General features: G+C 39.4%; 1 protein-coding gene across 4 annotated transcripts in view; it reads left to right on the top strand.

Annotated features, from left to right (window-relative positions):
* Positions 1-18,251, top strand: part of fbxw7 (F-box and WD repeat domain containing 7) — a 106,558-nt gene that overhangs the window by 29,036 nt on the left and 59,271 nt on the right. For all 4 annotated transcript variants that reach the window (XM_086211803.1, XM_086211801.1, XM_086211802.1 and 1 more), the window contains 2 exons: positions 6,142-6,390; positions 6,789-7,316. In XM_086211803.1, coding sequence (XP_086067929.1) covers positions 6,211-6,390; positions 6,789-7,316 — 708 coding nt within the window. In that variant the 5' untranslated portion in view covers positions 6,142-6,210. The remainder of the gene's footprint in view (positions 1-6,141; positions 6,391-6,788; positions 7,317-18,251) is intronic.

The following is an 18,251-nucleotide window of genomic DNA, read 5'->3' as shown; positions in this document are numbered from 1 at the left end:
AATAATCAATAGCTAGCCTCTGCACCGAATTGGAGACACACAGGCTCAAACAATACAAATGTATTTATAGGATTACTTAACTCTGTACTTGGGATCCTGGAAAACCATTCCCCAATATTGCATTCCCTTACTGAAAATATGACACTGAAGAGTTGTTTTTTTGTGTGGCATGTTACTTATCAGTCCAAGTAACGTGTCCTTCACCTTGAAAGACCTCTGATGTATTCAATTTCACTAAAGTCCCACTATTTAGATTTGACCATTTGAGAGTAGCTTACATATTAAAACATCTGCTACAGGATCTATAATGGTTACCACTGCTTTGTGCAAAGCGATATTTTCTTTACATTCACCCACTGTACCGATAAGGTCACATTTGTGAGATTTATTGGGATACATTTGAATGTGTACAGACGTACGTACTTTAATTTTTTTTTTTAAAGTATTTTACCTACTTTAACATTATTCACAAAAGCAAATGCGAGAAAGCCTGTTGACATTGGCTGGAATAGTTTACTTAACAATGAACTATTTAGATGCCTTTATTAGTACTGCATTTTGGTTTGAGTCACTTCAAGTAATTCTAAAAAATATTAATTCACAGGTAATTGCAAAATACTGCGTTTAGGGAAAGAAACATGGCATCAATGACTAGATTATGTCTCATTGTGCCGTTGGGTTATTTTGAATGAGCAGTTGTGCAACTGGTGGAACAATCCCCTTCACTATCCGACAAATGTTAAGTTATCTTGTAATGCATTTGATTTGTTCTGTAGTGGCAGGAAACAAGATTGAATGTGCGGTTGAGGAGTGAGGTTGGACAGGTTAGCTGCAGGTCTGACGTTATCCGTAGAAAGCTCATGATTGCTTGTAGCCCACCCACTACAGCAAGCAGGGCACTCGGTCCAAATTCACACAAGAGAAGCATGCATCCCCTGAAGTGCCCCATTATGAGTCGGTGCACAAGACTAAAGTAATGCCTGTGTGCCCCAGCTGGGGCTTTATGTGTGAAGTGCCAACTTGGCACTGCACACAGAAGATCTCAGCCCTTCATCTTCAGTAGCAGCATCAAGAGCCAGTTGTCTGGGGATGTAAGTTACACTGGCTGTCTGCTGGCCTAAGATTGTCAAGGCTATAGCCATGTATTTTTGTTATTTTTAGAACGGATGTGGGGTCTGTAGCCCAGCAAGCATTTAAGAATATTCTAGAGCTACAATGATTAGGGTATCATTAGGGAAGATATTAGTCAATCATAGGGATAGTAAAGAATTAATTTCCTCTGTGTAATATTTGCCACAGTTAACTCGCCTAACTGGGAAGTTGCAGGTTCCTGTTTTTAAGGTCTGAATAAATTACACTGTGCTGGATTGGTGCGGACTGGAAGACCTGCATTTGTGATTCTGATATCAGGACTAGAACAACTCTAGTCGATGAAATGCATTTGGTCAACCAGCAGAACATTACTCCAACTATTTTGACATTTACCTCCACCAAAGATTTCTTTGCTGCCAGGGAGTTAAGAAAATTGCAAAATCTGTAAGCATCGCTAAGCATCAGTTCATGAGTAATTGTTAAAAAGTTGAACTGTTGTGTATGTAGTTCTGTACTAGCCATGTCTTTTTGTACCTTGAATTGAAGTCTGATCTAATTTTCTGTTCGCTAACAGAGGCTCTGGGTACCTGCATCACCTCCTTGCTATAGCAGACCCAGATTAACACCTGCGCTTCGGCTTCCCAAAGTTATTTTTGTCCACTGTACAGCTCTTGCAGGTCCTGTAGCAAAGACTGGTGAATGAAATCTGTCTGTGCCCGTTGCACAGGAGAGGATGCCATATCTGAGAAACGACACAAAACACAGAGATTACATATTTAACCTGTTTTTGTTATTTTAACCTCACGATTGCGTGTACAAGACAATTTAGTTCAGATGCAGCCAGCACAATCAGCATTCATACACCGTTTACAGTGGCTAAATCCAGGAACCTTGATTATTGATTGTGCCTTCAGAAATTGGCAAACCTAGAGATGGCACATTGTGGTCACCCACTGCACTTGTGCGTGTTAATATTAGAAAAACTAATAACAAACAGTTTTCAATATTTAGAAATCAGAAAGGTCCTGATTAAATGGTGTACAGGATCATTGAAGTGGATAATCTGTTTAAACTGACTTCATGTTTAGAATGCCACACCTGTTCTCCCTAGCTGGCAGTGTGGGGATCAGCGTTTTGCGGGACTAAAGACCAGTTGTATAAATTTTATTTTCAATTTTGTGGCAAGAACCCATTTATTTTTGTTTTGACTTCTTGAAATGCCAATTCAACCACTAAATAAGTTTGAGTAGGAAAGAACAGCTTGTATAACTGGAGCTTTTATTTAGAATAATTTCTGGCCATTTGCCACCTGCTGGCCATTTCTAAGGGACCATGTCATTCAAAGAATATCAATGAATGCTAAACAACAAATATTTCAGGCAAAACATGTCTTTCAAAATAACAACAAGCTTGGCACATTCTGCCATTAAATCATCCAGAACTGTTACGTTTTCCCTGTTTTGATTTCATTGTTTCTTGCGCACATAAGCTGCAACAAATGAAGCTAGACATTTTTCATGTGGTGTTTAGGAACCTTTTGTCATTCCAGTAAAAGCCAGGGACAACATTAACTATTCATAGTCTTCCTCTTCTGAGCTCACAGCAGTGAACTGGCAGTCTCGAGGGGGCTGTGCAATCTGAGATAGGTCTAATGCTTCCCACCAAAGCGCTGAGACTATACAGCTACAGACAGGAGAAGCCTTGCAAAGCGACCACGGACCTTGTCCTCAAGGTCAAAGCCATTTGTTTTTACTGAGAGGGATTAAATATGTGACTCAAGAACAACATATTTTCTCATGTCCTGTGTAGCGTATTAAGAAAATTTCAAACAGCATCTGGCACAGCTTTGTCATATTTAAATTGAGCTAGAGACCTGATGTGGGAATTAAATGACACTGCTAACTTTTTTCATTATCTAAGATTTACAATTCAACAAACTAAGCTACTGAGGGACCAGTTGATTGGCTGCTGTCTGGTCATGGCAGATGAAGATGTAAACAGTCTCATTCAAGAAACCGACTGTCAGCACACATCTCAAAAATTAAAACATATCTTGAAAGTTCAAAACGCTTCTTTTCCCATTGATTTCCCCTGAAATATATTTTGTCTGGATGAAAGCTTATAATAGCACTTGCTCATCTATTAAGCAGCACCATCTGTTCTGTATAACCACACAGCAAGCCAGTGTTATACAAGCCTCGTTTTATTAGTTTGCAGTCACATAAACAGATTGTGACGCAACAATTAAGTAAATTCAGTGGCATATTTGTTTGAATTTGTTGGTTTTTTGAATCCTTGGTGATTGGTAGTGAAGATGTTTACTTGGCAGCTTTGCCAGATGTCTAAGAGTCGTGGGAGATTTATCTGCCATTTAAAATGTTAAGAGGATGCGGCTGCTAGTATGAGGGGTTTGACTTTAAAACGAGACATAATACATTGCTGCTACCAGTAGAATAACTTGTTTACCTTTTAGCTCCTAAAAGTCTGGACTAATTTGAAAGATGAAATAGAATACTTGGTGTGAGGCAGCAACAGGGTTTGTGATGGTGTTGCTGTTGTTGTTGCAGCATAGTATTTAAATGATTATCAACCACACCAGCTGGGATCTGGACCAAATGATGCTGAAATGTACTTATATTTAGTAAACCATAGCCAAATGTTTGCTGTATGCCTGTAATGTCCCAGTTTGTCCTGATTCCTCATCTTATGTAATGTCCTGTGCCAGATATTGATCTTATCAAAGACATTTTTGGGCATTTTGGAAAACAAGTTTATGCACAGTCTTTTATGGAGTTAGAGGAAAAGTTGGATACCACACCCAGATCTGTGTGCTGAATCTGAACTTATAGCCATCAGCCAGTTAGCGTGGTGCTGGGGAGAACCCGGTTAGCATTTCTTTCTTGCTTGAAAAGTTCCCTTAAATGACCTTTTTGTAAACAGAAATTTAAAAATACCGTTCATGGTTTTTCACATGGAACAGTTTCTTGTGAAATATTTATTTCTTCTTGTTTAGATTATTGTAAATCTTTGTTTACCAGTTGAAATCAGACCTCTTTAAGTCATCGCCAAACTGTTCAGAAGAAAAAGCAGCTCGGCTTTTAACTACCGGTAGTTGTAACGAGATCACACATCGTGCCAATTTTATTCCCTCTTCACTGGCTTCCCATTAAATTTCGTATCCACTTTACGATACTGGTTCTGACTTCGAGAGCTTTACATGACCAATCACCACAATACATTTTGGACCTCCTCCTATCTTATGCACCAAATCGGGCTCTTCGATCATCACACCAATCATCACTGTCTGTCCCTCAAACTCATTATAAAACCAGAGGTGACCGTGCTTTTCAAGCTGTTGCGCCTAATTTATGGAATGCTCTGCCTTCACAACTGCATTCTCTTGACTCCTGTGATGGCTTCATGAAGCAGTTGAAAACATTTTTATTCAGACAGGCTTTTGGCTAAACCTGCACTCATTGTTTCTCTGCGTTGCTGCCATGTTTTTAACTTGTCAGTCCAGGTGCCGTCTTTTCCCCAGTTTTATTAATGTATTTTTACATCTGTATAATGATTTTTTCCCCCCTTTAACCTCTTTTTTACTTGTGTGTTTGTATTTTAATGTAAAGCACTTGGTGATTTTATATCTGTGAAAGCTGCTATATAAGTAAACTTGCTTGCTTACTTTTTGCCTCAATCAAAATTACACTGTAGATACCAATTGTACTTTGCAGTTTGGCTCCTGTGGCCCTTTTAGATTCTAACTCTAATTACAGAAAAACCAGAGACGATCAAAGAATAAAGACGCATTGAAGATTAAGGAGCGACTGCCAGTAGGAGCTGTTAATGTTAGCCTGACTGGCATACGGTTAACAGAGTTGTCAGTTTTGTTTCTCATCAAAGGTAATTTTTGTTATGAAAAAGCATGTCACGTTCCATGGGAGATGGGACATTTCCACTTCCTCTTGCAGTTACATCACTTGAAAATATCACACATCTTTTAAAATGTCACGAGATAACTTTTGTTGTAATTTGGTGCTATACAAATAAAATTGACTTGACAACTTCTGACCTTTGTTTGAGGTATAATTCCTTTCTTAATTTAGAGTAATGACTTTAATTTGGGAAATGAAGAAATGACTGTTTTTGGAGTGCTTTTTGCCAATGGTTCAGTTATCTGAGGCCATATCTGGAGAGAAAAATGTTGGATCCGGTTTGTTTTTGTTGACTAATATCCTCCTCATGACTTTCTTATCTCTCAGCCTGCAGTTATCCATTACCTGTCAATTATAGCATTTTAATTCTTACCGGAAGTGTATAAAGGCCTTGCAGCATCATGTGTTGTCAGTTTCCTGTAAGTGCAGGGGTTTATGGATGGGAAGAAATGGAAGCCCAACAAAAGTGCTGGTTTGATGGTGACAGATTTGGACTGCTGCCTGAGTTTAATTCTTGCCTTCACTGTGACACAGTGTCAGACAGAGGATCTGTCAAAGTGTAGATAAAACTCATGTAGAATTCAAGGAAAGTCTCCAAAGATTTCATTCAAGAATCAACTTGCATGTTAAATCAGGACATTAGTTGAAAATGGCTCGGAAGTGATCAATTTAGAAGATGAATAAGATGTCTTTGATTTTTCCAAAGCTTCTGGACTACATAGATCTTAAGCAATAGTTGAACTGGCATCTGGAACACTTCAGCCTTTTTTCCCCTTTTGCAGTGACAGATTGTTCTTTGTTAATTGACTTTGTTGGTTATTGGAATACTTATTTTGCCTATCCAACCTCCTTTGGGGCAGAGCCTCCAACACTGTGTGATCTAAAGCCAAACACAATTACGCCTCCATTTGACACGGTCTGCTGCTGTGCTGTAAATGCGAAAATTGATTTGCCTTTATTTTAATGCAGTGTAGCATTTATGTGTGTAGAGTGATATTCAGCTACAGTCTTTCTCCTCCTAAGTTCTTTGGTTTTTGCCATAGAACCCGTAGACAAGTGCAAATGAGACAAGTGTTCTTATGTTCTTTGTCCTCTTTATTTTTCTGTGTCTTTGCAGCATGTCAAGCCCTTCTCCTCCTCAGACAGCCTAGCGAAGGTCCAGGAGGTAGCAAGCTGGCTTTTGGAAATGAACCAGGATCTGCTGTCGGGGGGCAGCAGCAGCAGGCGGAGTCGGGGGTCGGGGGGTCAGGCAGTGCGAGGTAACGCCTCCTCCACAGCCCGGGCACCCCAGCAGGCAGCAGAGGAGGGCGACGAGGATGAGCACATGAATCGGGTAGTAGAGGAGGAAGAGCAGCTGCAGCAAAGGGTAATACCAGTTTACCATTAAGATTTATTTTACAGATTTAGCGTTCTATGTACAAATATTTAAACTTGGATTTGATTTAAGATTTAATAGTCTTAATTTTAGGACTGATGGTTCATTGATCAAATTAAGTCATGTATTTATTTAAGTGTACCGTAAGTGTAATTTATGATCCCTGTCAATCATCACCTAGATCATCACTGGAAATGTTCTGGTGAAGTCCAGGAAAGTTATCTTTTGAAAAGAGTGGGAACCTTTTTTACGTTATCCTTAAGATTACTACTTTCTGTGGTAACCAGAAACTTTTTAAAGCAGATCCAACTGCAAAGGATTTAATTTTCTCACCTCAGAAAAATCCTCAGATGTTAAGTTTTTTTGTTATTTTGTCTGACTTCTTACAGCCTGAGGCATCACAGGTAGACGGCGAGAGAGGTCAACCATGGGCGCCCAGCGAGTCAGGAGCCAGCAACGGCCCTCAGGGAGATGAGGAAGGGGAAGAGGGCCCAACAAATGAAGTGAACGGAGGAGAGAAAGGAGCCAGATGGATGTGGGGGGCAGAGCAGAGGCGGCTACAAGGCCAGGCGTTGGGCGAAGAAGAGGAGGAGGAAGAAGAAGAAGAGGAGAACAACAACAGCAGCAGCCACCAAGAGGAGGAGGAGGTGGAGGAGAGGACAGAGGGAGGAGAGGAGCAGGGGAGGGGGAAAGAGGAGAGGGAAGAGGGTGAGGAGGACGAAGAAGAAGATGAAGATGAGGAGGAGATGGACCAAGACAGCGATGACTTTGAACATTCTGTGGAGAGTGGGAGGGAGGAGGAAGAGGAGGAGGAAGGGGAAGAAGGGCTGCGGTCTCCCTCTCTCAGGAACAATGTGTCTGCCCCCAATAACAACCTGGACTTGGGTTGTACACACCAAAGCTCTTCCAACAACAAGGTAAGCACAGCTGTTATTTGAACAAGTTTATTTTGAGCCCACCTTTTGCTGAAGAAAATCCCTGTGTAAACTGTTTATATTGAGTTCTGTGGAGCTTCCGGAGACGAAGGGATAGCGTTCCTGGATTTAATTTTTAACTGTGAATCATCAGATGTTAGCGCAAAGAACAACAGTCTTTCATCCGCATTTGTGCTGTATTGTCTACAGTGGAGGCTTAAATCTCAAAACATGGCCAGCTGAATCCAAAAGAACATCCTTGGATTGCCATGTACAACAAAACATTAATTGGAAAACATGTCATTGTGATGAAATGCAGCAGTATTCCAAAGGTCAGTTAATCCAAAACAGCAAATACAGCACCTTTGGGTTACTGACCCACAAGCTGGGTGTCGAAGCCACTCTACTGCTTCCCTGTGTATTGCACTGACACGTTAGCTAAACCATTAGCGCCCTCTTTTGGTCCAAATGCGTTACTGCACTGTAGATACATGTGCACCCGTTGAATATCTAATGGTCTAAGGCAGTGGTTCCCAACCTTTTTTGTCTTGTGTACCCCTTGAGCGTTTTTGTCATACCATGAGTACTCCTTCACTCATACGTGTTCATGATTGTCCAAAAGTAGAACATAACACAACTGAATATTCAACGCAAGTCATTTTATTTCATCTTCTTAAATTGCACATTTAATATTCAGGCATTATATTCTTATTTAACTCAAATTAAACATAAAATTATGTTGCCTTCAAGGCAATAAAAATTATAAATATGAGAAACAATATTATAGTAAATGTTTGTATTATTATTAATACTGTATTATTAATACTAATATATTATTATTATATTGTTATTATTCATAGTTATTTGCCAGGACTTCACCGCAAAAGTAGCACTGAGGCTGCGGTGGGTCCGCAGACGTGGAAGTGAATCCATATAAAATATAGTTTTCACTACACTGCCTTGGTTTAGGTTTGGAATCTTTCTTGCGTTTGTCGGCGGGCTCTTTTCCCCCTCCTGGATCCACAGCAACTGGACGTTTCAGCCATTTATCCATGTTTACCTGCAGGTAAACAGGTTCCCGCTGTGTGATTTTGGTATGGCTGTGCCACAGGTTATTGTCTCCCCAGGAAAACAAGTCATAGCGCACACGTACCATTTTATTGATGGACTTATGAAATGACTAAGAATATTTTTTATTATTGTGGAAATAAATTCTTAATTTTTCCACGTATCCCCTGCAATGTGCTCACGTACCCCCCTGGTTGGGAAACACTGGTCTAAGGTACCTTTTGTGTAGCAGGGCTGTGAAATTTTTGTACCCTGTGGGGAGTTGTCATCCAGGATGATTGTGCTACTGTCCAAACTCACATCAGATTTTGGATTCTTAACATTTCAAATTGTGCTCTCAGCTGCAATCATCAAAAGTAGATTTCAAAGACTTGTTAAATCTGTGCCAAGAAATGTTGATGCTTGTAGCCTGCGGTACTCCAACAACTCACAAAGACGCACACTTTACCATATTTGACCTCGTTAAACATGAAGCGTCTGACTGATTTTATTTTTATATTGTAGTATATTCTTAACACACATTGTGACATTAAAAAGGTTTAAAAACAATTACTTGTAAACACATAGAAATGATGCCTTTGAACAAAATTTGAACTCAGTTTTACCAAGCTTTTAAAAAAAATCCATGATGAGCCCATACGAGCTTGGCACAATTGGCTTTGTTCAGCAGGATCATCAATAGCAATTTCTGCAGAGCTGAAAGGAAAAATCAAAACATAGTTATGAGCTAGACAAGGGAAACCTTTTATATTTATTTCATTTTAAAACACTGGTCCTTCTTTGACCAGATACCCAGCATTAAATTTCCATCTGGTGCTGGGTTTTTAAGTTGTAAAAAGGCATAATGCCTACTTTCATTGTAACACCAACACTCAAAATATAAATATGATTAAATATAACATCGATCTTTATGCATGTGGTGTTGGCTCAGAAAGTGCATCAGGTGTTCTTTGATTGAGTGGACATTTTTTCTCTGTACCGAACATGATGCTACTGAGCAGCAGACTACAGCGTAGAACCACTAGCAATGCGGGGACAGGTAGTGTGGTTTTGTTCACCTCCTTTAACAACTCAGTTATATATTTGAAATTATATGCGTTGATGAGTCAACCCCGCAGATACCAAGACTGCATTTGGAGGCTATTCATGTGTACAATGCACAGATGTCTCTTAAAGACCTGTTAAACCTTCCAGCACTTTTGTGCCTCTGTGATTGAGCGCCGATATGATGATTGACAGTTACAGCTGGAAGACGAGTAATGCTTGATTTTTCCAAAGAAGCATGTGATGGATGTTGGCATCTTGTTTCAATGATGTCTGATGACACAAATGTTTTCTGAAATCATTTTGGCCTTCGGATCACCTGTGTTTGAAAGAATGAAATTGAGATTGCCAAGGGATTTCATAGATGACGTTCATATTTTTCAGTGTGTCCGCAATGTGCAGACATGGCTTTTGACAAGGGAGATGCCAATAAATCAAGGAGTTTGTATATTATTTGATAGCCAATAGGTTATGCTTATGTATATGTGGGCCAAAAAATACATCTGCTAAACCCCAAGCTCTGAGTATGTCTTTGTTAATGATAATACAGTTCTCTTATTTATATACATGAAAATTCTTATCATAAACAATGCCAGTCCAGTCAATGGTTTCCAAATTGTTCTTTTTTTCTACCCCAAGTCCATTATTTTTAAAAATTCACATTATTTGACTGACTTTTGTTGTTAAAATCAGGACTGGGAATGGAACTTTGATACTTTTTACAGACTGAATTGCTGCAATACTCTAAAGCATCAAAGGGTGCATTATCAGTAGGTACCAGATTTAAATGGCTAAGGAGTAAATCTGTAACTTGCCGTTTGTCTTTTGTGTTGTAAAATTGCCTTGAGTGGAAAAAATGGCAATGTGCTGAATACAAAACAGACCAATTAAGTTAAACCACCTTTTGGCAAACTGGTTTTCATTTTCACGTTTTGAGATTGTTGCCCAAGATGCCCAAGAGCTGAAAAATGAAACCAAAAATGTTCAATTTATTGTCATTTTCATTTTGTTAAAACAGATTTTAATTGATATCATTCAGGAACTGGTATCAAAGTCAAAAGTCTCTGTACAAGTGTCGTATCAAAAAATGAGGACAATGTCCAACCCCAGTGAACATGTACATTTAAGTATTCCACGTTACGATTTAGGATCGTTGGTAGTTAGGATTTTCCTTTCCTAAAAATGATGGCTGATGCAGCATTTACTAACCACTCAAAATCTGCTTGAATACACTCATCAGTTAACGTTTTCAATTCTTCAGGGGCTTCATGAATCAATATGCAGGGTGTGCATTAAGGTTTCTGACAGTCTGATGTATTCTGAAGATGAGTCAGACTTAAGTCTAGTTTGTATTTATTGAAGCAGATGCATGTCTCTTCAAAGATGCTTAAAGGGCACGACTTGAATGGGAGAATATATGATGTTGGGTTAACATGACTCTTACTGCTACTGGGCCTGAGCAGGCGTTGAAACATGTATACTGTTCCATACATGAGTCACATGGGAAGGCAGGCTATTTGACATTGGCAGGCATGAAATGTGTTAGGTTGTTTAAGGTAAATGTTAAAAGTTGCTTGGTTCAGTTGCTTCGTAATGGTACACACTGTCATAATTAACATAACTCTTTGTGCACCCCACATTTTAAACTTCATAAACTCTTTCATATATTTTGAACATGAGAAACTTTTATGAAAGTTGGTATAAATGTTAAATATTCAAATCACCACTTAGAATGATTTGCTGTTGCCTGGGGGGGCTAGCGTGTGGTGGTGTATCACACTATGATATTTGACACTAGCCATTAAAACTGTATCCTTGTGGAAAGCTTCAGGCCTGTTGAATGTATAGTCACTGCTGTGTATGTATAATGCTTTTCCTATATCTTTATTCATTAGTAAATATTAATACTGTTCAGTCTAACAGGCACTGTGCTTTTAAAAACCATGTAATGTCCTCCTTGGTTTCCTATACTGCACTGCTGCTGTCCATTTAAGAATCAATTTACTGTAGACTAATGACGAAGGCATTATATGATCTTGCAGGATTAGATGTCACATACCATCTCATCAGACATTAGTGGGCAACGATGGGGCAAAGCAGGATGGCACCATTGATGTTTTATTAAAATGGACACTTGCTGAGTAAGGCACTAATTTGGATTGAAAATGGTCAGAATACATTGTCAGGTGTGTTTCTGATTCATAACATACATTTAACAGGTACTTCAGCCATCTGGGGCATGAGGTAGTCTCCATGTTTTTGGGCTGCATGATTAATTGAAATGTTAATGTGTCACAACATAATTCATGAGTAATATCTGTCAAAATTTAGCAATATGATATAGTGCTTTGTTCTTTCTTATCCTCTTTCGTGCCTTATCAGACCCCGCCCACCCAGCAACCCACCCCCATGATTGTGTGTGTGTGTGTGTACCATGGTTTTTTTTTGTTTTGTTTTATTTCATGCACAGAATTGAAAATGCATCAGAAGAGACAGAGAAGCTGTTCACACTTGTGCTTGGGGGTAAATGAACTTGTGAACACTGAGTACAATACTAAAAATGATTCTTTTGCTCTTTTTCTACGGTGACGGTCATTAGGAGATAAAGCTTTATGGCACTGAACAATCCCTGAACTTTCCTATGAAGAGTGGCTGAACTGTAGAAATATTAGCTAGACCTCAAATTTGCTTCAATTGCTGCCAAACTCTTGCTCTACAGTATACTTGGACCGTTCTGAATTCACTCAGTGCTTTACTTTTCTTCACATACACATAACACTCATAGCAACTAATTAAATTTTTCTCCAACAAAAAGGCAGCCTGCTTATTGTGGGTGGCTTCTCCCACGCACTGGCCTTGTCACACAGGCAGCGAGGAGCCACAAAGGACCAGTATTCTCACGCTCATACATACATGCATCCAGTTGGAGTCACAACCACAATATATAGGCAATATATTTTCACCGACACGCTTGTTATACACTAATAATACTGTGCTGACCTGTCAAATTCATCATTGCTGTGCAGTTTCTGTCCTTGTCTTGTTGTCAAGGCTGCATAATTATAGTTTAAATGATAAGTAGGACTGTCTGAAGCAAGAGGCATTTTCTCTGCTTAGCATTTGTCCTATTAAAAAGCCATCAAAAATAAACTTCTCAGAATTCTGCAGGGCTGCCTTGTTGTCCCATTGATTGCCACTAGGGGGATGCATTGTCCTAAAGTCATGTGTATCTTTAGCCCAGGGGTGCTTTTTCTTTGCTGTATCCAGACAGGATGTCCTCGTAATGAACTGTTTGTGGACATGGACACATGGACACACTCCAGCAGTGTGAGCATTCATGTGTTTATTTTCTCTAGTAATGCCTCTGGCATGTGGCAGAGGTTGTTGCTTCATTGTTAACTGATATTGAGACACTTCATATCTATGCCATGTGTATTTGAAGGTAATAATAGGGGTCATTAAAAAAATGGGAGAGTAATGTCAAACCTATTCTGGTGAGATGGTTAAAAATGTAAAGCCTTACCTTCATTACTCAGATTTATTTTATGAAATGAAGATCAGTGTCTCTGCAAACTGCATTCTTGGGTCTTTTTATAAGGTAACAAACCATCTCTTGCTTTCTTTTGGTTTGTACTTTGCCTTTGTGTTGTAATTTTGTTCTAGTGACCAGTTTACTGGTAGTATCCCTAACCTGAATTATTAGGCTGAACACTCTCTAAGCAATCGGTATGAATTTTACAGTAGATCTTTGACAGTAGATTCATCTTGAGTCTCGAAAAATGTTCCATTCTCAAAGTCACCTTGTTGCAGGGCTCCTGTGATTGGATAGAGTGCATCTGTTAGCTCTGATCCAATATGAGTCTGGTGAAAGACTATCTCTATACCCCATAGTAACTCTTTATCCAGTTCATTAGAAACGATTGATCATTTTTACATCTTAGGTTGAAGAGAGATTTTGAATAAAATATGAACTATATTATATTGCTTAGATTTCAAACATAACAGGTGCTTTTTTGCTTTTGACTTCCTTTTTGAAAAGAGATTTTGTAGAAGTCGTGATGTAGCAGGAACTGTATTAGAAGTATGAGAAGGTTCAGGTTCTTTTTGACATTTCAGTGCATGCCTGAACTCCACTGAGTTTTGGTCTGCTGTACGACATATAAGACCAGATGCATCTCCTTCTCAAGGGTCTACATCTCCACTACACTGCAGGTATCAGTAGCTTTGAAAACCTGTGAGTAGTTTGAAAGTGTACTGAGATAGCTGAGATACTAGAAGCCAAATATTCTCAACCTTTGTCACTCTAGAAGCCCTGAATTTAAAACAATTAAAAAAAAAAAAAAATTGCATTGTCAAAGCTCAGGCAGTTATGCCAAGACGTAGAATTGAATGAAAACAGACAAAATAATCTACCCTGTTAGGGCATTGTTACTGTACTTAATGGCCATCTGATTGTTTACATTGCAATCTTCAAAATTTTTAAATTGGTTGCCATAAAAAAAAGTTTGTGCCACATTGAGAGTGTTTTTATGTTCTTTCTGGCATTGATTGTCTTGGTTTTGGTTGTTTTGTGTCCCTGTAATGCTCAAAAGGGCTTTGAAACTGTGAATCTCCAAATGTGTACACAAACACAAACTCCTAAGATACTAACAACTTTGATTTAGCCTTATCATGGGAGGCCATAACACACTCCCTTTACTACTGTCTTAAGCTTGAACACCTGGGTGTGGGACCTTTAACAAGAACTTCAGGAAACATATCCAGTTTTTATGTTAGACAGTCTTCTTTTGCCTTTGTGTTTCTGTCAAGGAAGGAAATTTACAGTGGTACAATATTTTCCCGAATGTACCAAATAGAATCCCTGAATTAAATAAGTTTGCAAATATACTTGCAGTTTCATTTGACCGATCTGAATGTTGCAGACTGGAACAGTCTGTCACATAGTTTGATGGCCTAAGATTAGTGCGCAAGCTCAAGTAAGCTTTACAAGGCACGGACATGTCAAAGACAAGCTGCCCTTCATAGATGCTCTCATGGTTGTTTACCACTGCGTGTTGTCTATCGCCAGTCCTGGTTTGTTTGGTTTGCAGAGAAATTCTAATAGTATCCAGTCTGCCAGACAAATGAAACTAGCAGTGTATTCCATACTGCTATTTATGAATTGAGGAAAGATTATGATTTCTAGCTCATTTACTATTTCGCTTTTTTTTTTACTGGCAATTGTCTTGGATGACAGTGATGTAGGGGCCCTCACACACCAACATTAACTTAAATGGCACTTATAAAGTCCAAACAATCAAAGAAATGGGTCAAACAAACTGCGTTGCCATTTATTCCACCTCATGTTGCCTCATGGGTGAGAGTCATTAACTTGAAAATGCCATACATCTTAGAGTTAATGGTAAGCCCACAGCTGACATGGACATACATTGTGCGCCTGTTTTAGACTCTAAAAATAGGGATCAAAACAAAACCAAAGTACTTACGACTTCCACTTGAAGACGACTGGTACCCAGACATTGTTCATTTTTGGGGCTTTGGTTTAATCAGTGTGGTCCCTGACTGAATACAAGAATGTGGAAAATGGTTGTGAATGGGTTAAAACATTGATTCGAGAGCCAGATACTCCATTAAGATGACTTTCTCACTGAATGCCTCTGGTTTTAGTTCAACATGCTCAACTGGTTGAACAGCTGCCAACAAGGCAGCAACTCTCTCCAATTGTGCTGAACATTCTGTAAAAACTATGGGCGTTGGTCAGCCGCATACACTCAATGGCGTCTAATGGTCGACTGTTGGTCTGGTGTGTCAGGGCCCATAGTCCACTCTGATAGATGTTTTGGCACCGTAATCCTCCTCAAACAATGGTGGATGTGAGAATAGAAGAGTGGTTAAGCCCAGTAATTCTTTTCATGACCATGTGTTCAGACACTGAAATGCACAAAGGGAAAGTTGCCTAGAGTTTCTCACCCGACTATTAGTAGTGGTATTTTGAGTAAGGTTACATGAAACAGTAGCACACTGATACATTGAACAAATTAATAACATCATCATTCGGTGGAAAATTGATAGGATTTACCCATGTTGGGAGGGAAATGGCGCTGTTGAATCTATTGATATTTGTGGATACTAAGTCAATTAATTCACATACTGAGAGAACCTTGTTGGTGCAGACCTGTGATTTGTCCAAAATCTCCTGCAGGAATGAAGAATGTATCAAGAAATGCAGCCTGTTTCTCACTGATGAGATTAAGTTCACTCATAGCCCCCCTTTCCGTGAGACTATAATCTCATCAGCTGTTCGCGCCCAGGGCAGGTAGAAGGTTAAAAACATGCCAAGATCATAGCCTTTGCATGTGGAGAACAAAGATTAGAAATTCCCTCAGCCTAACAGGAGTAATCTCAGGAATTTCATATAGATCAGCTCTAGACTGCACTCTGTACAACATTAAATGTATACATCATATGGCTTCAACCTAGTGAAATTTACCTATAGTCTCAAAGCTCTAAAGATTTATGGCAATTCCTGTTGGATCAGAGTTTCAGACTGTGGAACATGATAGAAATGGAAACATGAGCCTGATATTCTGTAGGTGAATTATGTTGGTTATTGGCTCCGAATTCTGGTATTGGATAGGAGCAATGGTTTCTCTGATTGTTGCACTGATGTGCTGTCTGTACTAGGGATGTAAACCCCAACTGTGTAATAAACAGTTTAAGGTTCAAGTTGCTTATGTAAACTACAATTTTACTGTTCCACAAGGAAGGAAAAGTTATATTAAGTTGAATGAATCATTTGCGTGTGCAGCGAGTGCAGTGGCACCCATAAATAACCGCTGAACCCAGTAGTGAAACAGCTAAACCAAGTAGTGACTGTTAATTCATGTTATTTATCCATTTGAGCTTACTGAGAGTATCTCTGGTATTTTGCTATCATTTTCTTCTTATTCTAGGAACCAAACTAAACTGAAACCAGAATTGTGACTCAAAAAGCAATACAAACCGAAATGTGTTTGGTAACAGTCACACCCCTTCCTCATACCTTTGCACCTTTGACATTAGTGACATTAGTGATGTTGTTTCTTCCCTGTTTGTAATAGCATGTGAACACACTTTGATAGACCGAGGTCCATCCTTTCAGACAGTTGGTGCATCCTTGTTTAAGTGCATGTGTTACACATTTTAAGATTTGACAACTGTGTGATCATCTCCTAAAATATCCTCAGCCCCTTTGCTGACACAGAGGTATCGAGATTCCTGAACATCTGTTAACTGCCAACCTTAGCTGAACTCTGGAAGAAACCAAGCACAGCATCAACTCTTAAATTAACAAAGGTGATGAAAAAATTAGGATATAGCGATCGACTGTTTTGTCGGATGCCTACAGTGTTACCACAGTAAAGTTTACTGGGCTCAGTGACGATGTAGGCCACTAAGTTGGGAGGACCAGAGAGGGGTCAGAGAATGTCCACAATGAGGAAGCTCCCTGGACACGTGTGCCGTGTCGGACGACTGGTGGGACACATTCCACCACCAAGGGGTCATGAGAGCAGATTCCACAGTGCCTGTCTGAGGGGGGAGAGGCTGAGTTGGTCCATCCTCTTTTCAGGCCTGACAGCAGCTGCTCTCCCTGGCTTGGACGCAATGGTGACCTCACACCCCCAGAGATATTTTAAAGGGTGCCAGTCAGCAGGGAGATGAGTTCTGAGTTGGAAGGTGCAGAGCTTCAGCAAGCGCAGTAGTGATACGTCTGCACGATGGTGTAATGTCCATGGAAGACACATTCATTTAAGAAAAGTTATTTGAGTATATTAGTGGGACAGCTTTCGGAGTTCCGCTTGGGATATGATCCATTAAACAGCCTTGTTTTTGCAATGCTGCGGCATTGCCCTATTCCCCGTTTCTCGTCTGCTGGTGCTCGGAGGAAGATGCCAAATGGGAAGGAGAAGACTTTGCACGTCCCACTTGAGACCAAGGCAGTCAACCTGGCAGATCAAAAGGACATCGCCCCTGAACCTTTACCCCCGCAGAAAGTACTCAAAATATTTAGCATCAACATCATTGCACAGGGTTTGCCTTTCTGCCGCAGACGGGTAAGTGTTCCTTGTTAGACGAATTATGTGGCTTTGGTTCAGTCAGATGAACTGAAAATGAAAACGAGTTTCATAAAACACTCAAACCCACTTGCAACAATCAAATTAAAAACTTTAAAGGAGAATTATTGGTTTTTGGGTCAATTCCACGGAATTAAAAAAAAAAGAGATTAATGCAAGTAGAATTTTAAAGTCAAGCTGTTGTGTTGATCTGTGGTATATCTTACAGGTGTTCCTGATAATGAGGCCAGTGAGGGTACTTTAATAAAAGAAAATACAGTCTGTATTTGCTGTTGAGTTATCGGACAACAAATGGCTATTTTGCAGTTTCAAAATATCAATATAAGTGGATTAAATAGGAGTATAAAAAAGTTAATGGTAAACAAACATGTTTTAAAACACAATATTAATACGATTTAATACTTGTTATTAACCCTTCTTATTTACTCAATACTTTTTTCAATCCAAATGTGAATCCAAAAGATGTTTGCTGTTGATTTTTAAATTGATGGCCTTGGCTGAAAGGACATCAGTATGAAGGCAGAGATGGAGGTGTGTGGTGCATCAATGGGCGGCAAGTCACGGCCGCCGAACTCGGTTCTGCAACAAACAAAATTCAATTTTCACCGAGAACTTTTGGGTGCATTAATACACAGTTATCCTCCGTGTGATTGTTTACCGTCATCTCGGAGAAAGTTTAAAAGCAAATGTCAAAAATAAAAACATTAAATCA

The sequence above is a fragment of the Aulostomus chinensis genome, chromosome 8 (genome assembly GCF_037954235.1).
Source record: "Aulostomus chinensis isolate RoL2024-O1b breed Wild chromosome 8, RoL_Achi_v1.0, whole genome shotgun sequence".
In the NCBI taxonomy this organism is placed as follows: Eukaryota; Metazoa; Chordata; class Actinopteri; order Syngnathiformes; family Aulostomidae; genus Aulostomus; species Aulostomus chinensis.
The sequence above is the reverse complement of the archived record's forward strand: the minus strand, read 5'-3'. Positions and strand labels throughout refer to the sequence as shown.